We start from the raw sequence: 25,316 nt of genomic DNA, 5'->3' as shown, positions 1-25,316 counted from the left end.
CGCTCTTCCCTCCCCGTGCCGAGCTGTGCAGCGCACGGTTTGACGTTCTCCGTGGCAGAAGCGGCGTATGTCGGCAAAGCAGGGCCTGGGATTAAAAAATAAAAACCCACCCGGCGATGGCTGCGTGGGCCGTGTTTGCAGCCGGGGCTGGCTGGGCTGCGGGGGATCCGTGCCGCGCACGGCGCCAGCGCGGAGAGGCAAAGCCATCTGGGCTTTCGCGAAGATGGGGAGGGGGTTATTAAACAAAGAGCTGGTTATTTTTTTTTTATTTTTAACACACGTGAGAGCCGTCCAGCAGCCAGCGCGGAGCCGCTCGGCGCTGGTGCCAACGCCATCTGCCTGCTGTAGGGCTGGCTGTCCCCCGCTGCCCCGAGGGAGCAGGACCCCAAGCCGGGGAGCTGGGGTGTGAGCATCAGCCCCTCGCCATAAGGGATAAGCCCCCCCAAGCCATGCCCAGCTGCAATGGCTGCCCTGGGCCCAGGTTTTCCTGCTTGGGGGATGATGAGCCCAGCCCAGTTGGGGCTATTTAGGGGTGGGGAAGAGAAGCCGGGGGGGACTACTGGGGCTGTGTGTGGCTGGGGTGAGTGTCCTGGAGGGTGCAGCTCAGGGAGGTAAGATATGATGGGGTGGGCACTCAGGCGCTTTCCGGTGGATCCCCAGCCGTGGGGAGGTTGCTGGTATTTGGGGCGGGGGGGGGGGGAGTAGGAGGTTCCCCCTCCCCCTGCCTTCAGCTCCCAGCATTTTCGGGCGCTGCACTCGGAGAGTTACGGAGCGGGGGGGGGGTGGTGGCAGGGAGGAGCCCCCGTTCCCAGCCTGCACGATTGGCGGGCGCCGCACTCGGAGCGTTACGGCGCGGGGAGGAGGGAGGGGAGGGGAGGGGGGGGGCGGCCGGGGGAGGCCCCCGGCCCCGGGATTGGCGGGCGCCGCACTCGGAGCGTTACGGCGCGGCCGTGCCCGCAGCGCGGAGCTGTCCGCGGTGCTGACCGCCGCCGGCCATGGGCCCGCCGCCCGCCCTGCTCCTGCCGCTGCTCGCCGCGCTGCTCCGCGCGCCCGCGCACGGTAAGACCCCCCGGTACGGCCCCTCCCCGCCACCCGCCCGCTACGCCCCCTCCCCCCCCCGCTACGCCCCCTCATCCCCCCCGGTACGCCCCAACCGCCCCCGGTACCGGCACCCCCCAGCCCCGCTGCGTCGCCGTCAAACTTTGCCAACTTGCGCTCGCCCCCGGTGCGGCGGGGGTTCTTCCCCTCCACCCCCCCGCCCCGGTGAATCCCACCCCTCACCCCCTCCCACCGCGCCGGTGGTGCGGGGACCGGGAGCCGCCACCGGCGTGCAGAGCGGTTTGCAGCCGGGCTTGGTGCAACGCCGCCCCCGGTGAGCTCCGGTGACAGCCCCTCTGCCGGTATTACCGGGGTGGGGGGGTGGGGGCAGTGCTGCACCGGGGGCTGGGCGGGCACTGCATTGCCTGGTGGGACCTGCTCCCCTGGCTACGGGGCCCTTCGAGTTGCCCCCTGGCTGGCTATGCCCGGTGGTGGGCTGCGAGCTGGTCCATCCATGGGGCTTGGTGGGGTGTTGGGGTCTGGGGGTCTTCCCCCCCTGCACACCCCCACCCCGGGTGTGGGGGGACCCTTCCGGCTCTGGGGAGGGCGTTGGGGAGATGCAGGGATGGGGTGTTGGCTGTTCTCTAGGAGAGCAGCCAACACCCAGCTTGGCTCATTGGCTCTGCCACCCATGGGCCGTGGGCTGCCTCGATGCCTTGCGGCTCTGCTGCCCAAAAAAACCCAGAATTGGGGACCTGCGGAGGATTGGGGGGGGCCTGTCAGGTCGTGGGGTGCCTTGGTCTACTGCAGCCATACTGATGGTGGGCAGCATGCAGGGGGTGAGGAGCGGGCAGGGGTCCAGCCCCGTGGGATGCGGGCGGTGGGACGCAGGCTGTGCCCGCACGGCTCAGCCGAGCCGCAGGCAGCAGCCGTGCGGGGAGTTACATAAACTCCCCATCTGGCAGCCGAGCCCAGCCAGGGAAGGACGCTGTGGCCCTGTGCCCGCTGCTATTCCCGTCTTGCTCTGCCACGCGGGGGCTGCTGCCACAGCCCTCTTGCTTGAGGGGGTGTATGGGGGACCCTCCGCAGGGCAGCAAGCGGGGTATGGCCATGGCACCCCCCATTTCCATGGGGGACAGTGAGGTTGGAGGGGTGTCTGTGTCCCTGTCCCAGGAGCAGGGCCCTGGGCAGGGCAGGCTTCCCCCACGGGAGGCTGGTGCTTATCGTGTCAGTTTAATGATTTCTAATGAGCAATTACCTCTAGTCAGTCCCCTAATTTCTGAATATCAATAAAGTTAATTAAACTCTGCATGTGCATTTCCCAGAGTGTTAGAGGTAGGGATGCCCTGGGAGGTGCTGAGATCTTTCCAGGGCTGGCAGTTGTGGGGTTCTGTCCACCCTGCACCCTGACCCCTATATGTTGGGTCCTGCCCATGGGGCTTGCCTGCTTGCTCCCTGTCCTCCATAAGGCAGGGCTTCCAGTCCAGCACCCCGATTTCCAATCAGTGCCGCCATGCTCGGTGTCACCATGGCCTTGACTTGGCATCGACAGACTGGTGCATATGGGGATGTGCCATGTGTCTGGGGGACACGGGGACAGGGGTCTTGAACCCCTCACCCAGGCTGGGAGGGATTGGTGATGTCCTCCGGGTGGTGGCAATGCAGGGCCTGATCCTGTCTCTGTCACCCTGCAGCCCTGTCCCAGCTGTGGAGCAGCTTCATCCCCGGTGCCCGCAGGGGTTTGCCCCAGCAGAAAGCAGGGTCTGGGCCCTGCAGCGCTGGTGCAGCCGGGGGTACGGTCCATCCACCCTGGCCTCCCCCCCACCCCGGCTCTCCAAAGCTGCAGCAGGCCTGGCTTTTTTTTGGGGGGTCACCTTCGCCATGCTGAAGGGAGCGCTTTGTCATTGGGGGTCCTGGCAGCCTGGGGTAATGGGAAGCAGCATGGGTTGGGGGGGGGCACAGGGCCTGGCTGTGCCCCATGAGCTGTGCATCAGCTGGATGCACCGTGTCCATAGGGATGCATCCAGGTGACGCGACATCCCTGGGGGTGTGGGTGCTGGTGCTGGTCGGGGGCCTCGGTGTGAGGAGGGGGCTGGTGGAGGAAGCAGACGTCTGCTACAGTAATTAACGGCGTGTACGCTTGTCCCCGGCGTGCCTCGGAGGAGTTCATCACTGCCACGCTGCCGTGCCGTCAGGCCAGGATTATCTGGATAATGCTCTTAAGCTGGAGGGCGGGAGGGCAGGGCTGCTCCGCGGGGATGCGGGGTGCAGGCTGGGCCAGCCGCCTCCACCGTTCCCCTGGGAGCCTGGTTGCCGCAGGACTGGCTGCGGGTCAGCGCTGGTGGGGATGGATTTGGCACACGGTGCTGTGCCGGGCAGGGCTGCCGGCCCTGGGCTTTGTGTAGCCTCCGGGTAGAGCTGGAGCAGCAGGATCACGGTGGGGAAAATGGGGTGCAAAGGAGCTTGGGCAAGGACACGGCAAGGGCAGCCCCGGGCCTGGAGTGGAGCAGTGGGGGGACCCCCCTGTGCCGCTGGTGGGACCCCCAGACTGGCACAGGCCTCACCAGGGCTGTGTCTTCTGTTGTGCAGCCCTGTGCTGGGGTGGGGGCCGGGGTTGACCCAGGGCTGCTGGGCCCCCCCCGTGAGTGCACGCAGGCCCTGGGGGAGGCGGATGAAGTTGTGTCTCCGGCAGCTCCAGCGGGAGAGGATAATTTCGCCTCCAATCAATTCTTTAAATGCGCACAATTGAAAGATTGCCTTTGAAAGCTGCCTATAACCAGGGAGGTAATGATTCCCTCCACTTGCAGGCAGAGGCTTGGGAGCGGCAGCATCCCTTCCTCTGGCTGCCGGGGAGATGGGCCGGCCGGGGGATCGGCACCTCCTCTGCCACAGGCATGCTGGGTTGGCAAAGGGGCTGCCTGGACCCATCGGAGGCAGCTGGGGGTGTCTCCATCTGCCTGGCTCCCCACTGGCCTGCCCCATGCCAAGACCCAACACAACTCATCACATCTTCGAAGGCATTGGCGGGTCCCATCAACTGGTGTTGGGGGTGCATTTGATCCCCTGCCTGCAGGAGAGGCATCAGGAGCTGGCCCGCACGCTCGCCGTGCCAGCAGGGGTTATTACATATATAATTTAAATGCAGTAACGAGCTGAGCTGAAGGGATCAAATATTAATCAGCCGCGAGAGCGCTGCTGTGACCCTGTGAAAATGGAGAGAGGTGCTTGAAATGCCAGATCAGCTGGCACTGGGTGATGTGCAGGGGCAATGCCTGGGCAGGGTGGGCTCCGGTGGTCCCCAGCGGCCCAGCGGGGTGGCAGCAGATGGGGGGGATGTGGCCGTAGCATCAGCCCTTGGTATCTTCCAGAATTGGATGGCTTGTCCTACATGAAGAGCAGTGACGGAACAGGGTGAGGGGTTTGGTGAGGGGATGCTCACGGTGAATTCCCAGGGGGGCGAAGGCGGGCGCAGGGGGCAGCCGGGATGCCGGCTCTGGCGGGAGCAGGCGGCGATGCTCCATGCTTCCCGCCCGCTGGGAGGGAATGGTGTCTGTGGGGAAGATGACATGGCTGAGCAGCCCAACACAGAGCACGACAAGCAGCTCTTGCTCGCCTCCTGTAACTGGATTTAAATTACTGTGGCTGGCAGCGGGCGGAGGGAAGGGGAGCTGGGAGGGCAGCGTGGCTCTGCTCTCCTTGCCTGCTTCCTGCCTTGTGCCAGGCAGGCACCCCCAGCACCCAGGGGTGCCCTGCAGCCTGGGTGTCCCCTCTGCTACCCTGGCACCCCGGAGCGGTGAGCAATACTGGGTCCCAGGGGAGCCTGGAGCTGGCACAGAGCCCCACCGGGGGCTGGCACCCTGGGGTGGCACAGGGGTGGGTGCTTGCCTGGTGGTGGCGAGTCCATTGCAAGGGATCGTGAGGCGGGGCTGATTCGGGTGCTGCCGGCGTGGGGAGGGGGAGCATGGCACCGTGCGGTTCCAGCGCTCGGGTCCGAAATAGCAGCAGACATGCAATTTATCACCGCCACCGCTCAGGGAAATTGCTGTACAAACGCATTAGCTCCGCAGGGAGAGCGGGGGAAGCGGGATTACACGGGCCGTGGGCGGCGAGGAGGGAATGGGAGCACCGCTGGCACCCCAAGGCACCCACCGGGTGAGGAGGGAGGAAAGCCCTGGGGATGGCCGCCCCAGTGCCCGCCGGGCTCTGCCCTCGCGCCCACCCGGTGTCGGTGATGCTCGGCATTTGGTATGTCAGCCGGCACTCGGCCGCCGCTGCCGTGATGCTCCAGGGAACCGGTTGCGGCAACATGTGACATGTGTCAGCGGGTAAATGACTGTTCAATTCAAGGAGAATCGCAAAACATACAAGGTCAAATGCTTCCCCGCCAGCGCCGCCATGAATATTAAAGCCGGGCTCCTCTGGCAGCTGCCGGGGCTGGCGGCCATGGTCGCTGGTGGCACCCCCAGGCACCAGGGCAGCCCCTCTGGTTCCCCACCCCTGGCTGCTCTGGCAGCCCCGGCTTGGCTGTGGACATCTGGCGTGCTGGGGTGGTGGAGGCCATGGGGCAGCAGGACGTAGGTGCCAAGTGGGTGCTGGTTGGTGCCAATGGGGTGCCCAGCTTACCGCGGTGGGCACCAGCGGCTCGGCTGCGTGGCATTGAGAGCAGGGCTGCATGGTGGGGAGCCCTGCCTGCACCCACCCGCTCCTGCCTGTGCTCACCCACCCACCCCTGCTTGCAGCTCTCTGCCCACCCGCTGCCTGCACCCACCCACCCCTCCCTGCGCTCTTATACCACCCACCGGCGCCTGCTTGCACCCTGCTGCTGCCAGTACTCCCACGCTGCCTACGCCTGCCCACCCACCGCCTGCACCCACCCTCATTCCCTGCCTGTTCCTGCCCATGGTGCCTTCCCACCCGGAGGCAGGCAGGAGGGTGCCCCCCTCCCTGCTGGGGGTCCCCGTCCCCAGGGGATAGAGGTGGGGATCTGGCATCAACAGGGCACATCCCCCCCCCGTGCCTGCTGGGGGTGGTTGGGGGGGCCTGTGGGTGGGGGAGCGTGGTGCCGGTTGCCTGACAGCTCATTCATCATGGCTGCCGGCTGCGGGGGGCAAAGCCAGATTGGATTTTAAATTGGAAAATAAGCCTGGATCCCTGTGAGCCCCAACCCCTGCCCTCCCCCTGCACCAAGGGCCTGGCTGCCCGCACCTCCTGCCTGCCCAGGCTGCCAGCCCCCTCCTACAGATGGGGAAACTGAGGCACGGAGCACCACCATGCCATGGGGCTGTGATGCTCCTGGGGCAGCCGAGGGCCATGCCCTGTCCCCTCTGCTGAGCCGGGTGCTGTGTTATTGCTTTCTTGGCGGGTGGCATCGATCGGCGCTCCCTGGGCGGCCGCGTGCTGCCCGATTTATTTATTTGTGACAGCAGGCGGCATTGATTCCTGCCGGGGGGGTGGCTGCTCGCTGCAGCCAGATTACTCTCCAGCATCTCCCCAGCTCCTGGCCGCCATTAATAGACTCCCGCCCAGCAAAGCCGATGCGAGGGATTAGGACCCCAGCCCAGCTGCGGCCGCGGGCACGTGCTATGCGTGCCAAGGGGCCCTGGCAGGCACCCGGCTAGTGGGGGCTTGATGGCCCCTTTGCAAGGGTCTGTGCCCACCCTGGGGGTCCTTTCTGGGCACCGGGGCCTGGAGTGGTGGGTGCTGGGCAGCAGGAGTCCCTGTCACCAGCCCCATGTTACCTTGGGGACGCAGGAGGGACACAGCTGTGGCACGGTCACTGGAGATAAGCTGCTTAGAGACATCTGTGGAGGCTCTAATCCTGTGGTGCTCGAGGGGCATGGGTGGCAACGTCTGGGCACAAGTGGCAACATCTGGGCACCTGCTGCCTTCCCCCGGTGCCTCGAGCGTCCTGCATCTCCCAAGGGCCAAGAGCATCCCCAGTCCTGAGCATCCCCCAGTGCCCGGAGCATCCCGTGGTACCCTGAGCACCACACAGAGCGCAGGACAGCGCCCAGCACCCAGGCACTGCCCAGGCCAGGGTGCCACGGCACCCACATGGGAGCCTTGCTGCGGGGTCCAGCCTCACCCGGCGGCTCCGATGGGGACCACCGTGCTCCCAAGCACCCTGGGCAGCTGAAACCATAGGCAGGGAGTACAGGGGGCCAGGGTGAGCATTTCTACCACAGCCTTCGCTGCATGGGGGGGCTGTGGGGGCTTGCAAGTGGTGCAGGGCCCAGCTCCGAGTACTAATCTGCTATTAAAACCTAAAAGATATTTTGGCGCCCTTCAGTATAAACTCATTAACTTTTATGTTCTAATAAATGGATTCTATTAAAAAATAATTCTGGCCTTGCTGGGGGGCAAGTGAATGTTTCGGAGCTGGTGCGGTTGGGTGCTCGGCTCCCCGCCATGCTGCTGTGCCCAGGGCATCGTCACCGTCCCGCGGCGGTGGGGCCGCAGGGGGGTGGCAGGGTGGTGGGTGTGCCTGGCAGTGCCCGGCAGCTCCCCCTATGCCGCTCGCCTGAGCTAATGTCTCTTAATTGTCCCTTAAAAGTGGCAGTCGCAGAGTAATTAATCTTTGCGGGGCCCTGCCCTGCTACGGATCGGTATAATTACTCGGTAATTGGCAGTATCGTGTCATCAGCGCCTGTGCGCGGCGCCGAGACGTGCCCACGTGCTGTCACGGCCTCGCGCCCTGCACCGGGCCACCGAGGGATGCTGGGTGCTGCCGTGGCATCCGCCCTGCCGTGTTGCGGTGGGGCTGGGGAGCTGAGCCCCTGGGAGAGGGGCCCGTGCGGTGCCGGATCCGGCAGGGAGAGGTGCTGGGTGGCTCATTAGGGCTGATTAAATTATTTTTTAATGCGGTCTAAAGGCTGTAAATGGCTGGGCTGGGCACGCCAGGGATTTCCTCAGGGGCTAATGCGCAGGAGGGCCACGGTGGGGGTGGTTGCTGCGGGTGGGAGGTGGGGGGTGTGAGGGGGGATGTGGTCCCCAGCAGATCGACATTGCCTGGGGACAGCCTGGCTGGCAGGTAGACGGGGAGAAGCTGAGCTCCCACAGACTCGTTGCACTGGTGGCCTGGAGCTGGGATCCCGGTGTTTGGGCTCCCCGGTGTAGGTGGTCACAGCAGCCACCTACAAGTCTGCACCACAGGGATGTGGGGTCCCGGGGGACCCTCGTCATGGGATGGCCGCCTCCATGGAGAGGGACCAGGGACGCCCAACCCAGGGCTGTCCCCACCAGGGCTGGGTCATGGGAGGGGTGGGCACCCTTAACGTGGTACAAGCTGCAGCTCTGTGTTAATTAGCCAGGGCTCAATTGCCTGGGCTACCCCAGCGAAGGGCATTGCAGGACCCCGCTGCATGTGGTTGATGGGCTGGTTTGCTGTCCTGGCTGCGGTGCAGCATCGGTCTGCAGGGAAGCGTTAGTCCTTGGGGCAGCACTGGCCCGCGGTGAAGTGTTGGTCCCCGGCGCAGGATCAGTCCCCGGGCATTGCATCCATCCCCGGCGCAACATCAGTCCATGTCCTGGGTTGGTCCCAGGTATCACGTCGGTCCCTGGTGCAGCACCAGTCCCCAGGGCCACATCAGTCCATGGTGCAGCATCGGTCCACGGTTCATCACTGGTCCAGCATGAAGGGTTGGTCTCTGGTGCAGCATCATCCCTGATGCAGCATCAGTCCATGGCTCCCAGGCACCCAACGCTCTCTCCTCTCCCCAGGATTGAACGGGCTGGCGAGGAAGGCTGGGGAGAGCGCCGAGGCCGAGGGGGAGCCGACGGCACTGCCCACACCGGCGGAGCGGGAGGCGGAGGCTCGCTTCGTGAGCACAGCGCCCACGCTGAAGCTCCTCAACCACCACCCGCTGCTGGAAGACTTGCTGCACGAAGCCTTCCTGAAGAAGGACTACCTGGGCCAGGCGCCGTTCCTGCCCGCTGGCCCTGGCCCCCTCCTGCCTGCCGGCACCCTCCAGCTGGACCCCGGGCCCCCGGCCCCCGAGGCCCCACCGCGCACCCCTGCCCTGCCCAGGGCTGCCTTCCCCACCGACCCGCTGACCACGCCGGCAGGGCGCCCGGGGCCATGGGGGGAGGCATGGGGGGCCGTGCCAGGTGCTGACCCCTCATGGTCCCCAACCAGGGTGCCAGAGTCAGGCCCCGTGTCCCCCAGCCAGGCACCCACCACTGCTGGCACATCCCTGGGACCCCGTGCCGGGGCTGCCATGGTCCCTGGGGATGAGGAGGGGACCACCACCACCTCCACCATCACCACTACCACTGTCACCACGCTGCAGGGGCCAGGTGAGCACCGGGGAGGGAGCTGGGGGCAGCTGGGGTGAAGTGGAGCTGAGCTGGGGTCTCCTCTGTCACCAGCCCCCTGCAACCGGACTCTCGCGGGCCCTGAGGGATGGCTGGTGTCCCCGGAGCCAGCCGCCGTCCCCTACGATGGCAGCCTGGACTGCACCTACACTGTCTCCGTCTATCCTGGCTACGGCGTGGAGCTCAAGGTGAGCTGGGGGCTGTGGGTGGTTTGGGGTGCCAAGTGCCCACAGGCGAGCGTGGCCCGTCCCCTGCTCTGTGTCGTGGCTGCGTGGCCACGCACAGTGCGGCAAACAGGTGGTCCCGTCCCTGTCCTCGTCCCTGTCCCTGTGTCCCCGAGCCAGGAGAGCCGGCTCAGGGCATCGCCCACGCTCGGGCCCCGGCGCAGGGATGCTGGCACGTGGGCTGGTGGGACCCCCGTGCCCACCGGCTGCCGCAGCTGGCACCCTCCATGGAAGAAGCGATGTGGGATTTAATTAATGATGCGCTGACGGAGAAGGTGTAAGCAACGCCGGCGGGTGCGACGCTGCGGTGCAGAGCCAGGAAATCCTGGCACCCATCTGCCAAGAGCAGAGGCCGGCGGCAGCTCCTGTGGTCCAGAGGCCACGTGCTGCTCCCGTCAGCGGCACGTGGCCGCGCGTCCCCATCTCGGCCCAGCCCACCGCCTGAGCTGCCGCGGGGCACCGCCATGGCGCGCCGAAAGCCGGCGGCGAGCAGGAGGCAGCGGCTCCACGGCCAGCCTCTGCTCCTCCTCCTCGCGCAGCAGCGCTCGCCAGTGCCGCCACTAATCACCACTCGGCACCGCTTAATTAACATCATTAATAGCAAATTGCTCTGGAGCGCCGGAGCACACGCCTGGCTGTCGGCACGGCTGTCAGCATGGGCCCGGCTGTGCCGTGGCGCTCCGGTGGAGCCACCGGCTGGGCCCTGCCGCTCTTTGCATGGCGGGATGATTTATGGTGCTGCTAATAATGCTTGAAAGGTGCTGCCCCGCGGAGACAAGCTCCAGCGCGCTATCGACTGCGGGCAAGCCACCCAAGGACCGGCTCCAAGCCGGCGCCGCGGCAATGCCGGGGCCGTGATGCCTGGCCATGCCCCGCAGGTACAGAACATCAGCCTGGCAGAGGGGGAGACGCTGACGGTGGAGAGCGCGGGGGGCCTGGAGCCCACCCTCCTGGCCAACGAGTCCTTCCTGCTGCGGGGCCAGGTCATCCGCAGCCCTGCCAACCTCCTCACCCTCCGCTTCCAGAGCCCTCAGCCCCTCAGCCCCGGCTCCTACCGCTTCCGCTACCAAGGTACGGGGCAGCGCCCGCCGCCAGCACAGACCCCCCAGTACTCCCCTGGCGGGGTCCCTGCTAATTTGGAGAGTGGCGACGCATGGTGGACTTAATCTGTGCCACTGGCAGGTTAAGCAGGCACCGACCAGGCGAAGAACCTTAATGGAGAGCTAATTGACATGAGCAATTACAGGCTCATTTAGCATCATTACCGGTGGTGATAGGCACAAAGTCACCCAGCCCTGCAGCACCGAGTCACTCCCAGGGGGCTGGGGAGGTTGGTGCTGGGTGTGGGGTCCCAGGGGATCTGTTCCCCCCCAGTAACGCCACTGCCTGCCCCCAGCCTACCTGCTGAGCTGCCCCTTCCCGGCGCGGCCGGCTTTCGGGGAGGTCTCGGTCAGCAGTCTGCACCCCGGTGGGGACGCCCGCTTCCGCTGTGCCACTGGCTACCAGCTGCAGGGCGCCCGCCGGCTCGTCTGCCGCAATGCCACCCGCCCCTTCTGGAGTGCCCGCGAGCCCCTCTGCCTCGGTAAGCACCGGCACCGGGGGCACACGGCACAGCCAGCGCAGCACAGCCGGCCGCTGACCGTCCCTCTCCCACAGCGGCATGTGGTGGGGTGGTCCGGAACGCCACGGTGGGACGCATCGTCTCTCCCGGCTTCCCCGGGAACTACAGCAACAACCTGACGTGCCACTGGCTGCTGGAGGCACCCACCGGCCACCGCCTGCACCTCCACTTTGAGAAGGTCTCACTGGCAGAGGATGATGACAGGTTTGGCCCTGGGGCAGGGAGGGATTGGGGAGGTGGGGGGCGCCCTTGGGCAGCCCCGCACTGGGCACAGGGCCACGTTCAAGGATGGGTGCTGTTGGCCATATCCAAGGATGGGTGCTGTTGGCCATGCCCAGGTGTGGGCACTGTTGGCCATTGGCTGTGGTCAAGGATAGATGCTGTTGGCCATGGTCAAGGAAGATGACTTTGGCCATGCCCAAGGGTGTTGGCCGTGGCTGGTGCAGCACCCTGCCCCTGCCGTGCCTTGGCAGGCTCATCATCCGCAACGGCAACAATGTGGAGGCGCCGCCGGTGTATGACTCCTACGAGGTGGAGTACCTGCCCATCGAGGGGCTGCTCAGCACCGGGCGCCACTTCTTCGTAGAGCTCACCACCGACAGCAGTGGGGCTGCTGCGGGCATGGCGCTGCGCTACGAGGGTACGAGGCTGGGGTGCAGGGGGACACCCGGGCATCCCCACGCCCGCCTGGCCCCCACAGACCTTCGCGCTTGTGCCCGCAGCCTTTGAGCAGGGGCATTGCTATGAGCCCTTTGTCAAGTATGGGAACTTCACGGCCAGCGACCCGCGGTACCCTGTGGGCACCACGGTGGAGTTCAGCTGCGACCCCGGCTACACGCTGGAGCAGGGCTCCACCATCATTGAGTGCGTCGACCCCAGCAACCCACAGTGGAACGAGACGGAGCCGGCATGCCGCGGTGGGCGCCGGGGCTGGGTGCCTGGGTGGGCTGGAGCTGGGGGTTCAGTGGGTGGCGGAGTTGGGGGGTGCTGGGGTGGAGTTGAGGATAGGCCATGATGGATGCTGGAGCCGAGGGGAAGGTGGGTACTGGAGCTGGGGGTTGCTGTGTGTGCTGGAGTTGGGGATGGGCTGCAATGGATCCTAAGGGCACTGTGCCATGGGGGGTGCTGGAGGTGGAGCCAGCAGGCATGGGGGGTGCTGGAGCTGGGGTGCTGATATGGGAGCTGGAGCCCAGGGGCTGTGGTGGGTGCTGGACCCCGGGTGCCAGGTGCTGGTGGGTGCCCCTGTGGTGGTGCCGAGCTCAGCGTGTGCCTGCAGCGGTGTGCAGCGGGGAGCTGACGGACGTGGCTGGCGTGGTGCTGTCACCCAACTGGCCAGAGGCGTACGGCAAGGGCCAGGACTGCATCTGGGGGCTGCACGTGGAGGAGGACAAGCGCATCATGCTGGACGTCCGCGTGTGAGTGCGGGGTCAACTGGGGCCGGGGAGGCTGGGATGGGCCGTGCACCCCACCGCCCTCACAGCCCCGCCACCCCAGGCTGCGGCTGGGCACGGGGGACGTGCTGACCTTCTATGATGGGGACGACCTGACGGCGCGCATCTTGGGCCAGTACACGGGTGCCCGCGGCCGCTTCAAGCTCTATGCCTCCACCGCCGATGTCACTGTCCAGTTCCAGTCCGACCCTGGCGCCGGCACCTTTGCCTATCGGCAAGGCTTTGTCATCCACTTCTCTGGTGAGCCCCACGGTGGGATGGCATCCCCAGTGTCCCTGCCGTCCCCAGTGTCCCCACTGCCCGGCTCACCCCACCATACCCGCAGAGGTCCCCCGTAATGACACCTGCCCCGAGCTGCCGGACATCGCTAACGGCTGGAAGACGTCCTCGCAACCAGAGCTGCTCCATGGCACTGTGGTCACCTACCATTGCTACCCCGGCTTCCAGCTGGCCGGCACCGACCTCCTGATGTGCCACTGGGACTTGACATGGAGCGGCGACCTGCCCTCCTGCGAGCGGGGTGAGTGGCGCCTGCCAGTGTCCCCCTGCCCCATGGCGTGTCCCCGGCAGCCACCGTCACCACCGGGCCCTCCTGCCCGCAGTGACCTCCTGCCGGGACCCTGGGGACGCTGAGCACAGCCGCAGGGTGGTTTCCAACCCTAAATTCCCGGTGGGAGCCACTGTGCAGTACGTCTGCGACAAGGGCTACATCCTGGCGGGCGCCGGGACCCTCACCTGCCACGACCGTGCCGCGGGGGGACCCAAGTGGAGCGACCGTCTCCCCAAGTGCATCCGTGAGTTGGGTACCCCCTCCCCGGTCACATCACCCAAACCAGCGGTGGGTGCTGATGCCACCATCCCCCCACCCCGCAGCGGAGACCTACGAGCCTTGCCACAACCCCGGCGTGCCAGCGGGTGGGCGGCAGAGCCCCGAGCGGCGGCTGTACCCGGCGGGAGCCACCTTACGCTTCTCCTGCGCCGCCGGCCGGGCGCTGCTGGGCGAGGGCAGCCTGCACTGCCTGCCCGGGCACCCCTCACGCTGGAGCGGCTCGCCTCCCATCTGCAAGGCGGGTGAGCCGACCCCCACCCACCTCAGCACCCCGCCGGCACTGCTCGGCACCCCGCTTCTCACTGCTGATGCTGGCTTCTTTCTCCCCGCTCCACTTCAGCCTCCTACGATGAGTTTTACAGCAACCGCAACCTGGATGGTAAGGGCGAGGCTTTGCCGGGGCAGCCTGGGGTGCCCGGGTGTGGATGGGCGCTCCGGGGTGCAGCCGATGTGGGGTGCCCCCTCGGTGAGCCCCCGCTCTCCTGGGCAGCCGTGGCCAAGGCTGTGCCCTCGGGGACGGCACTGGAGGGCACCAACGTCGCCATCGCCGTCTTCCTGCCCGTGCTGGTGGTGGCCCTGCTCATCGGGGGCATTTATCTCTACTTCTCCAAGTGAGTGGCCGGGTGGCCCCCATCCCCCCCGTGGGGTCTTCCCCAGCCCCATGGTGCCCCAGCTGCCCTCTCCCTGTAGGCTCCAGGGGAAACCAGCCCTGCAGCTGCCCCTCGCCGGCTCCCACCCCTACGACCACATCACCGTGGAGTCAGCTTTTGACAACCCCACCTACGAGACAGGAGTAAGTACTGGCCCCCACGCTCCGCCCCGGCTGGGGCCAGGCACCCTGGGGACCACACATCGCATGGGCCATGGGTGCCAGGGGCTGTGTGTGGGGTGGGACAGGGCTACGTGCTCCAGGGACCACATATGGATGGGACATCCATCTAGGTGCCACGCATGGGATGGGACGGGACATCCATCCAGGGACCATGTGTGGGTTGGACATCCATCCAAGGACCACGCATGGGCTGGGATAACCATCCAAGGACAATGCACAGGATGGGACAACCATCCAGGGCCTACACATCAGCTGGGACATCCATCCAGGGCCCAGGCATGGGATGGGAGAGCCATCTAGGTGCCACACATGGGATGGGACATTCATCCACGGCCTACACATTGGCTGGGACAACCATCCAGGGCCCATGTATGGGATGGAACATCCATCTAGGCACCACACATGGGATGGGACAACGATCCACAGCCCACACATGGGCTGGAACATTCATCTGGGTGCCACACATGGGATGGGACAACCATCCAGGGACCACATGTGGAATGGGACAACCACATAGGCACCACGCATGGGATGGGACATCCATCCAAGAACCACACACAGGATAGGACATCCACGCAGGCACCACACAGCAGATGGGACAACCATCCAGGGCCCACGCATGGGATGGGACATTGTCCCTGGGCCCTCCCATGGGCTGGGACGTGCCCCCAGGACCCTGCGTGGTGGGCAATGCCCCGTCCCCATCCCGGGCACCCCATCGCACCGCCGAGTGTCCAACCCCTCGCAGTCTGTTTTCTTTGCAGGAGACGAGGGAATATGAGGTGTCCATCTAGGCGCGGGCAGCGTGGAGCTGGGCGCTGCCGCCACCACCCCTCCCGGGCCCCCCCGTGCCCGCCGGCCCCTGCCGAGGGCCGGGCACACCTCTCCCAAGGAGACTCAAGCCGAGCGCTCGATAGGAGCGACCAGGGTGCCCGTCCACACCCCCGCCACCCCCAACCCACCCAGACCCCCATGGGGGGGGTCTGTGTGAGCCCTGCTGTCACCCAGCCCCCTGCCTTGGGCTCACGGGGTGCTGAGCGGGGGATCCCATCCTGCCCCCCCACCCCGGTGCACAGCAGCTCCCCGGCCCCCGCGACGGAGGAGGGACCCGGGCAGGGGGCGTGGGGCTGTGGGGACCCCCCAGGTATGGACAGGGCTCCCCGGGGCTGCAGTGGGGAGGGGGCAGCAGGACACCCTGCAAAGCCCCGGGGCGGGGGTGGGGGGGAGAGGGGCCTGGGAGGCCATGAGGGTGGCCCCCACCCCTCGCCCCCCCCCCCCCCAGCACAGGGCCTGATCCCCCCCCCCGCACCCCCATGTCTCCCACCACCACCACGCAGGGACGTGCGTGTGTGTGCCCCCACCCCGTGCCCCGAGCATGCTGCGTGTCCCCCTCCCGCCCCGCCCGCTTGCTTCGCCCTCTCCAGGGACGTCCCCGCTGCCACCGGCGTGTCCCCGCCGCACGTCCCGGCACCCCGCCGGGGCCGAGCCGGGGGTCCGGGCCGGGGGGGGGGCACCGGGCTCGGCTCTGCTCCCCCCGCCGCGTCCCGCCCGGGCGGTGACACCGGCCCCAACCCCCCCCCCCCCCCATCTTTTGGTTGTTTCATTAATAAAAACTGGTGTTTTAGAAGAAGCGGTGGCGTCTTCCTCAGCAGGCCCGGGAGGGCCGGAGTGGGGGTGTAACACCCACCCGCGCCCAGGGTGGTCCTTGAGCCCTCCCATATCCCCGTGCCCCCACCACCACACACCCCCCCCACGCCGCCAGACGTCATCCCCATGGCACACCCCCCATACTGCCCCCTCCCGCCACGCGCAGTCGGGTAGGCGCTGCCCCTTTAAGAGGCGTGGTCTCCGCTGGCATGACGTGCAGCGCAGAGTACCGCCCCCCTCCGCACCGGCGCGCCGCTCGCCGCGCGCCCCCTGCCGGCGGGCGTGGCTCCCCCTCCCCGCGTCGTGACGTCACCGACGGATACGCTCCCCCTACCCCCTCCCCTCCTGGCCCCGGAACGTGACGGTGTCCACGCGCCTGCGCGCCGCCTTCTTTCGCCCCGCCTCTTCCCGCGCGGGAAGGGGGAGGAGCGAGGCGGGCGCGCGGGGGGGCGGTGCCAGGGTTGCGCCTGCGCAATAGTGGCGGGTCCCCTCCACCCCCGTCCCCGGGGCCAAGCGCGGGAGGCTGCGGGGGGAGGGGGAGGGGCGGTGGCGCGGGGCCGCGCCTGCGCGCGGCGGGCGGCGGTGGACGGGGGGGAGAGGCGCGGTGTGCGCATGCGCGGGCGGCGGCGGCGGGGCCTGAGCGGCGGCGCCGCCTGTGTGTGGTGCGTGCGCGGTGCGCGTGCGGCGGCGGGCGCGGGGCCGCGCCTCCCCCCCCCTTCTCCCCTCACACACCCCCCTCCCCGCCTCCCCATCGCACGGCATGGCGGCGGGAGCCGCTCCCCCCGCCGCCGCCCCCGGGCCCGGCTGGAGGAGGAGGAGGACGACGGGCAAGCCGCAGCGGCCCGTGGGCTAGGCCCCGCCGCCCGCTCCCGCCCCCTCGACGCGGAGCCGCCGCCGCTGAGGGGCCGCCTCCCCGCCCCCCCCCCCCGCTCCCTCTTGCCGGGGGGGGCTCTCGGGGCCGCTCCCGGGCTGGATGAATGTGGGAGAAGATGGAGACCAAGACGATCGTCTACGACCTGGACACCTCCGGGGGGCTCATGGAGGTGAGGCCCGGGGCTGGGGACCGGGGGGGGCTCCGGCCGGGGAGGCCGCGGGGCTGCAAAGCGGGTGCGGGACACCCACCCCACCCCTGGGGCTCCGTGGCCATAGAAGGAAGCGCGGAGGGACGGAGGCGACTCGGGCCCCGGGACGGGCCCTCCCGGGCACGGGCCCGGCGGGCGCGGCGGCCCCGGCCGCGGCCCTGCGCGTCCCCGTCCTCCCCCGGCGGGCCCGGGGCCGCTCCCCCCACCCCAGGGCGGCCGGGAGAGGGGCGCTCGGGGTCAGGGACCGTCCCAGCCCCTCAGAGCCCTCTCTGTCTCTCTGTCTGTCCCTGTGTAGCAAATCCAAGCCCTCCTGGCTCCCCCCAAGAGCGAAGATGGGGAAAAGAAGAGCAGGAGGCCCGAGAAGGAGCCCAGGCGAAGTGGCAGGGCCACTAACCACGATAGCTGCGATAGCTGCAAGGAAGGAGGGGATCTGCTGTGCTGCGATCACTGCCCCGCTGCTTTCCACCTCCAGTGCTGGTAAGGCTCGGCGCTGTCTCCCTGCGGGTCTGCCCGGCCCGGGCAGCGCCTTCCCTCCAGCAGCTCCCGCTTCCCGTTAGGTCCCTGCCCTGCGCAGGGAAAGTGGGGGGGACGCAGGGCCGGGGGTAGCAGGCAGGAACAAAAAGGAGGTGCAAACCCCACTCGGGTCCATCCCCCCCGAGACTAATCCATGGCGGGCGAGGTGAGGAGCCCCCCTCGCCGCTTTCTGTGTGCGTGTGGCGGGGGGGTTCCACCACCCTCCTTTCTTTTTGTGCTGAGCAGCAGCCGAGAGGCCTAGAGGAGGAGCGAGGCCGCCGGCTGCGCGGCCTGGCCGCTTCTGTGCTGCCCCTGCCCGGCCTCCCACACCCCCCCTGCAAGCCGAATACTTCCCCTCCTCACCCCTCTCCAAGGGTGCGTTGCTTCGGGGGGGCCCCCGGAGGGTCCTGGCCGGAGGGGGGGAAGTGGCGGCAGCGGCTCCGCACCAGGCCTGACGTTCCCAGCGCTTCCGTGCTACTGCAGCTGCTGGGAATAATGGAGGTTGCTGTCTCTGTGTCTCCCTGCCTCACTGTTTACAATATGGCGACCTTCCTTTAAATTATATTTTTATTCTCAGCGCCATTTTGGCTGCATATACGACTTCCAAACCCTCGCAGTGCTCCCCCAGTATCTCAAACGTGAAAAAACCTTCCCTGTGGAAATCTAGGCCTCCAGACTTTAAAATTAGCCGGGTTTATTCTTTTCCCTCCTTTTTTCCTTCCTCCTGACTCTTCGGACCTGCTTGTCTCATCTGTGGGAGTGACTGCCGTGAATTGGGGGCAGTCGGGTCCTCTTGCTAGGAGTTGCGTGGCTTTGTTGATGAAGGCAGATCTTTCTGCATGCAAATCGGGGTGCCGTGTGGGAGCCGAGGTGCGCGTGGAGGCGGTGGCAAAGCTCTAGTCTGTAGAGGCTGCAGCGGGGAAGGACTCTCGCTGCCCTCCCTTGCAGCTTCCGAAGCCCTCGGCACAAAACGACCCGCCAAAGGCACCTGAACTTTCCGCCCCAAAGTTTTTTCCTTTCTGCACGGGGAGCCCAGACGCAGCCGAAGGCCGCCTTAGCTGAATCTCCCCTTCAACAGTTGACGCAGGCGGGCGGTTTGTGTTAAATTAGTGCAGCCAGAGTGGATAATGGAGTGGAGGAGGGAGTGGGGCAAGTCAAACAGCTGGAGCTCGGGCGAACTGAGTATTCTTCCTTAGGGGAAGATTTTTTAACCACATTCCTTTCTCTCTTTCATGCTTTGGAGCTTTGTTTGCCACCCTGTTACAGCTGTCTCCTCTTTGCTTTTTTTTTTATTCCTGTTCGGGTTTCTCTTTTTTTGTTCTGTTTTTTCTTCATTTGTTCGGTGGTTATACTGTGTTTATATGCTAATTGCAGGTCTCTGAACACTTAAGCTGATTGCTGATACCAGGAAAACTGACTGTGCGGTCACAGTTCTGTAGGGAGTGTCCCGTTAGCAGCGTATAGCCAGACGAACCCGACAATGCTGTAGCATGTAGCCATGACATCATCCCTCCTGCCCTGAGGAAGTGCTACTGGTGGTAGTGCAGATCCTCTCCATATTTACTAGGAGGACACTAATTATTTTTATTTTGTCCAGCCTTCTTGGTGAGCTTTAATTTAAGCGGGGTTGGGATTTTTTTTTCCTCCTGCCGGGCATAGTTGCTTAAAACTCGGTGTTTGCTTTGAGATGCTGCTGAACAGATCCTGAGCCTTCTCTTAGTGGAGGCTGGAGCAATGGCTAAAACCACATTCTGAGATGGAAGAGCTGTGACTAACACTGTAGAGTTTCCTGGTTGACTCTGAATCCTAGTTAAACTTAACTGTAAACGAGACTGCTCTGCGCATTGCTGAATCTGGCTAAATTTTGTGGCTTTGATTTGGCAAGTTTCTTGTAGTTAGTGAGTAAATCAGATCTGTAAAGCTTTGGCTGTGCTTGAGTTAGCTGCATTATGATGATTAAAAAAAAATCTTTGGCTAGCTAGTCACCTTTTCAGAATCAAAACAGAAGGGGCAATTCAGATTACACCTTGGCACTCCATTTGTTGCCTTTCCTGGGGTCTCTCTCAGGCGATCACTTCAACAGTAGCCCAAACCCTGCAGCGGGGGGTGGCACGGGCTGGGCGGGCGCAGTGGGCCAGCTGTGCGATAGGCTTCGCCTAAAGGCCTCCGCCTTGGGCCCGGTTCTGCCACCCTGCTTGCGGACTCTGTCCGTCGCTGGGCTGAGGCCTTGAAGTGAACCAGGTTGTTTTGAAGGGATGCTCAGGTTTTGTTGTCGTGTTTTCTTCTCTTTACCTCCTACATCTTCCTTAAAGTAAACCTCCCTTCTGCATATAAACTTAGGCATAAAGGCAGCACTTGCAACTTCCTTTCTGCCTCCTTTTTTTAGGTAAAGGACAGCAGCTGCAATGCAATGCTTGTTTTAAGTCATTTGAATAGTGGTTTAAATATGCTCTGGGGCGTACCAACTGAACTGTGCCGGCAGCTTACCTGTTCCTGAAATATTTATTGTAAGCTGTAGTACCAGGTTGCATTTACTATCAATAGAGCAAAAAAGAAAGAAGAGCAGCTCTTAATTGATCTAGGATTTGTAATCCGTCGATTAAAGCTGTACAGGAGAGGTCATATTAGCAAAGAAAATGAATGACAAAGGTATGATCAGCCCAAGTCACGCAGTTGGCTGGAGACAAACCCAGGAGTTAACCCGGCTCAGTGGCCCGTGAACTAAGTTTTGTTTTGTTCCTGGGTAGAGAAAGCTCTTCTGTATCATGGTGTTTCAACCTGTAGCGAGCAAGTTGGCTTCTTTAGGTAAGTGTGAGGTTCTCAAACTTCAGCAGTTCGCCTTAACTTCAGCTTAGTACCTAAACCTGTCGTCTTCCGCAGAAAACAAGGCGCTCGGCCAAAACCCCCGAAACTTTCCGAGTCCGATAGTATTACACATCTCTGGTGGTAAATAACAAGTTTTGTTGAGACGCTGTGGAACGACTGCTCTCCTGAATTAATGTGGGTGGAAGCGACTTCCCAATTCATCTGCTGGGGTGTCAGCTCTTCCAACAGCTCCGTCTCAGAATCGCTAGTTCAGCGTAAAACTCCTGCAGGTACTGTGAGGGTCTGTGGACTGGGAGGATTACCAGCCTGGCTGCAGATAAACTGGCTTGGTGGGAGGGATACAGGAAAGTGTAAAATCGCTTCCAGATACTTAGTTTCAACATACTTGGATTAATACCGTAGTCAGGTGACTGTCTTCAGGTTTTTTTTCCTGTCCTTAATAATTCTTGAAAACAGAACATAGGATTTTTAGCTCTTAAGTCTGCTCTTGGTTGTGTCGTTTGCCCATAATCTGCTCCTTTGGGTAACGGTGCAGTGTGCATTTTCATTCTGATGTTCTGCCTTAACCCAGGCCCCTGGGAATGGTGTACGCTCCTTCTTTACGTGATTGAAAACCAATTTTCCAGTGCTACTTCTCTTCTTCCCCGTTTACATCCTCCTTCTGGCTATGTGATTGTTAGAATTCCCTGTATTTTCTTGAGCTTGTGGTAAACTTGATTCACATCGAAGTCTGTTTGCAAACTGACCGATGTTGCAAATTCATCGCAGCTTCGCTGAAGGATTAGAAAAATCCCTGGGAGAGGAAAAGTTTAGTTCACGAGATGGGGGAGGGGAGGGACGACAGGAGGGAGAACTAACACAGAACAGTTTTGTGTTTGTTTTTCTTTTTTTTTTTTTTAAGTCTCACTGCCCAAGTTTTTGGTTGGAGGAGCCCAAAATCCCAAACCTTGCTGAATGCTGTGAAGCACTGCTAGCACGGCAAAATGACCCGAGGTGCCTAAAGCTGACCAGCCACCCATTACGGCAAACAGGGGACTGCTTTTGTGGCACTGCCCAGCAAAAAGCCTTCCCTTAGCTGCTGGGTCGCCCCGCAGCTGGGCTGGGAGAGGTACTCTGCATCCGTACCGCGGCCTGCTAGCTCCATCTAACTTTTTTGCAACGCTTGCCTCTTCATGTTTATATTTGGAGTGTTTGGCTCCATTTCCCCCCCCTGATTTGGCAGCCTTTGCCTCAGTGCTGTTGTCGAAGAACTGGAGTAACAGAGCTGCAAAGAGAAGTAGGTGAAGCTAAACTAGCCCGAGTTTTGCATATTTTCTATGAGTCACGTTGGTTTAAGTGCTTTGTGCAAGGAACAGAAAAAAGTTGCTTTTGATTGGTAAGATATTGGTAACTTTTTCCCCACTTTATCCAGGTCTACTACGTTCTCTTGGCATTTGGTCTAGCTTTGGGTTTTTCACATAAATATCCATTCTGAGGGAGGGGAGGGTAGCATTAGCCTGTCTATTGTCTTAGCTAATCCTCCTCTTAATGGGCATCTTCAGCTGCCTCGGGGGTTTCAGGTGAAACTTTGAATGGTCTGAAGCATCTGCGGCTGCAAGGAGTACTGGGATGCCCAGAAGGGTCTTGGAGGGGCTAACTTGAGGCCTGACAGGGAACCACAGAGGAGCAGGGTTTCCTAACATTGGATTACATGTGTTGGTGTGACTCTTGCACACGGGTGCTTCTGACAGCTTTGAAAAAGCTTGTGGTTTAACTGCAGAAAGTTTTTATTTTGAGGCTTTTTGGATTGGTTTTTTTCCATTAAATGACTGGCAAAAACCTAATTTAACGTTCATGTAATTGCATTTTAAAGATCAGATAGTAAGCTGCTCTGTCCCAAACGTTAGTTTAAAAGTGTCCGTCTTCACTGATAGCTTGTTAAAACAATATACCTTTTTTGAAAACCAGCGACTTCTATGTCTCTCTGGTTTTGATGTTTTGGTAGTGCTGGGGCCAGCGTAGTCTCGATCCTAAACCAGAAGGAAGCAATTGCACTGGCTTGGTTTCTCAGTGCGGAGGGTCACTGCGCATGTGTCTGCAGATGTGGTAACATGATCAGTCTTGGCAGTTCTGTTCAGCAAAGTTGTACCAGTGAGATCTTTCGCTCTCCTTATTTTGTCCTAAATCTCTCGATGCAAAGGCAGGTAAGGTCAGCCTAAATCTATGAATTTAAGCTGAGGGGACCAGAAAACCATTCACAGTAAGAATTTTATGAACTAATCTAATTTTGGGACATGCAAACCACGATTCTCACCTGCGTGTGCCTGTATGTTGCTTGTGTTAAGCTGAGCGTGAGCAGGTTTTGCAGCGTGGGCAGGAGCTGGGCATTCGGAACAAGCCGTGGATTGCTGCTGCTGTTCTAAACATCGGTGTAAAGCTGTAGGAGCAAGGCATTAAGGTTCTGTCAAAGTCAACATTTAACTGCTTAACTTATCCTTTGTCTTCAGGCATGGCTGCTGCATGGACTTGCATTAGGCCAAACATCCATAATGATCTGGAGCTGTTTAAAAGGGCACGGGCATGGTGCGAGGCTGTTAATAAGGAAAGTTCTCTGCTGTTGTGTCCCTTTTCTTGAGAAAGTGCCGGTTTTGTGTTGGCTGGGCCTTGTGGAACCAAGAAGTCCTTTTTTGTGCTGCTGCGGGATCTGTTTCTGAGTTGACTCCTTGAGTTCAGCAGGATGCAACAGCTTGCTTCGAGGTGGGGTTCATGGCTTTGTTCCTGCTGCTCCGGAGCTGGTCTTTCCTGGTATGTCAGGCCTGCAGGCATGACTCACGGGAGCCTTTCAAAATGTGGAAAGGTCTTCCCAGAGGAATTCGGGCTCCTCCAGGCATTTGCAAAGGAAATTCTTAATTGGATTAGATTCATAATACTAATCTGCTAATGAATGTTTGTTATGGAGATCTTAGCACTATCTCGTAAATATATTCACCTCCGTTTAGCTTGCCTTGTGCCTTTTTATCACATACAAGCTCAGTGCTGTTAGGATTGTACAGCCACGTGCAGATCTTATAGCTGGGAATGGGAGGCCTACTCTGTGTGTTACACAAAATCGTATAATGCTCTCCCAATTCTCCCCTCTCTGTATCTCGGTGCTGCTTTAGGTGGGGGTAGCAAACGGGAAGCAGTCACGATTAGCATGTCTGCATCCTGCTGTACTTCCGCTACAGCCCGTGAGAAGGACATCTCTGACGGGGAGTGCCCCCACACTGTCCTCAGCTACAGATTTTTGACAGCAGAGCTGTACTATATATAGAAATATATACATACACACTATATGTATAATAGAACTATATTTATAGTAAGAGTCGGGACCAAACATCCTTTTTTCCCCCCCTGAAACTGACCTTTATGACTCGGGTTGTAGGGGCTGTTGTGAAGAACACCTGTGCGGAGGGCAGGGCTCCTGCTTGTCTCCCTGTGGAGGACAGGCTGAGTCAATTCGGTATTTCAGTTGTAGAGTCAATACTGAAACAGTTTTTCTTCGTAGTAAAGGCACTAACATCAATTCTTCTGTTTATTGACCCACACAAGTGGATGTTAAAGTGTTTTTGTTGCTAGACTGACTCACTGGTAGGTGTCAGGCTCTTGAGTTTTTCCTGTGCTCTGGAGCCCTTATTAATCCCCGAATCGGTAGTAAGTAGCAGGAATTTGCTGTGGAGAAAGGGAGCCGTTACTTCCAGAATAGGAAGGAGGTGTATCTTCCTGAAAGCAGAGTCTGAATATTTAGGGAGTGCTGCCTGTTGCAATGTAAATCCCATGTGGGAAGGATGTACCTCGGTTTGGCTTTTTTTTTTAACCAGTCAGGAAGTAAGCTTGGACTTGTGAAAATGCTAATGTATCTAAGCATATAATATGGCTTTGTTATGGGTGTATGAAGTACTGGATTTGAAAGAAGTGAGTGTAAGTGAAAAGCATCTTGCCACGTCAGGTTACTGGCTAAACTTGTGATTTTTGTGACACAGTCAGATTGTCAAATCTGGCTTTTTCTTCTTACAGAGTTGATTTACACTGCCTCCAGCTCTACTGCTCGCTAGATGCCTGCCCAGCTTCCTCGAAGGAATGCTGCAGTATCCAGTAGCTCTGTAAGCTGAGTAAAAATAGTGTTGCACCTTCCCTTTAATAAAGGGGTTGACAGATATCGATTGTAATGCAATTCCATACCTTTTTAGGGTGGGGAGTAAATGCTCCCTATAGCCAAAAATGAAGAAGAAAAAATTCTGTAAATCGTTCTTCCAGTTGGTGTATTAGATCTTGAGTACAAAAGGCAAAGAGCATCTCAGCCAGCTGGGGGAAATCTAGCGCCTGAACCCAGCTCTAACCTATTTCTGCTGACGTCTGCTCTGCACGAGTCACTTGAAGTAAACTAGATGGAGCTGGAGATTACCGACTTTGAACCCTGCAGAAAGCAGTGGCCTGAGGATGCAATTTAGCAGGCTGAAAACCCCATGCTGAATTTCTGGCAAGCGCTGGTGGTTGGTGTGAAACACCTGCCTCTAAAGCCTCTGACTTCGGGCAAGGCATCGTGTGAACTTCCCAGTGATCTCCGTCCAGAAGAGCCACAGGAGCAGGGTATGAAGGTGATCTGGAAGAGGCAGAAAAGAATGTATACCCTGCTTTAAGGGTTTTTTTTGGTGGATATTTCTATTGCTGCGCTTTTCCCTCTCCTCCCCAGTGTTCTTGGGAAAGCCTAGTCCACATGTAGATGTCAGAATTATACTTCACTTGTGCCTGCATGAAGACAAATTCATGCTTTTGCTTTTATGGGTCTGTCCTTCATCCTCTTCTGATGTGCTGCTTTCCTTTTTTCCACCTTATTGCTTCTGTCCTTTCACCCCCGTCTCCTTTGAACACATTCGGTATGGCTGGGGCTGAATGTGTTCACTTCTCAGAACCTCTCAGAC

General features: G+C 61.4%; 2 protein-coding genes across 3 annotated transcripts in view; both read left to right on the top strand.

Moving 5' to 3' along the window:
• Positions 1 to 944: 944 nt before the first annotated feature.
• Positions 945 to 15,893, top strand: SEZ6 (seizure related 6 homolog). 2 transcript variants are annotated; one of them, XM_064467904.1, is made up of 17 exons: positions 945 to 1,059; positions 8,758 to 9,333; positions 9,406 to 9,539; positions 10,454 to 10,646; positions 10,972 to 11,157; positions 11,232 to 11,400; positions 11,670 to 11,836; positions 11,919 to 12,113; positions 12,473 to 12,611; positions 12,691 to 12,887; positions 12,973 to 13,167; positions 13,250 to 13,441; positions 13,521 to 13,718; positions 13,817 to 13,855; positions 13,967 to 14,087; positions 14,167 to 14,269; positions 15,057 to 15,893. In XM_064467904.1, the coding sequence occupies exons 1-17, from the start codon at positions 996 to 998 to the stop codon at positions 15,087 to 15,089; spliced, it is 2,901 nt and encodes a 966-aa protein (XP_064323974.1). In that variant the 5' UTR covers positions 945 to 995; the 3' UTR covers positions 15,090 to 15,893. The 2 variants fall into 2 exon arrangements, with proteins under 2 accessions (XP_064323974.1, XP_064323973.1); XM_064467903.1 differs by lacking the exon at positions 945 to 1,059 and having other exon boundaries at positions 9,182 to 9,333; positions 13,817 to 14,087; positions 15,073 to 15,890.
• A 673-nt stretch (positions 15,894 to 16,566) lies between these two features.
• The window catches only part of PHF12 (PHD finger protein 12), a 32,927-nt gene continuing 24,177 nt past the window's right edge, over positions 16,567 to 25,316 (top strand). The window contains exons 1-2 of the mRNA XM_064468342.1: positions 16,567 to 16,998; positions 17,333 to 17,514. Coding sequence (XP_064324412.1) covers positions 16,933 to 16,998; positions 17,333 to 17,514 — 248 coding nt within the window. The 5' untranslated portion in view covers positions 16,567 to 16,932. The remainder of the gene's footprint in view (positions 16,999 to 17,332; positions 17,515 to 25,316) is intronic.

The sequence above is a fragment of the Phalacrocorax carbo genome, chromosome 17, assembly GCF_963921805.1.
Source record: "Phalacrocorax carbo chromosome 17, bPhaCar2.1, whole genome shotgun sequence".
In the NCBI taxonomy this organism is placed as follows: domain Eukaryota; kingdom Metazoa; phylum Chordata; class Aves; order Suliformes; family Phalacrocoracidae; genus Phalacrocorax; species Phalacrocorax carbo.
Note: the sequence above shows the minus strand (reverse complement) of the source record. Positions and strands in the feature narration are given on the sequence as shown.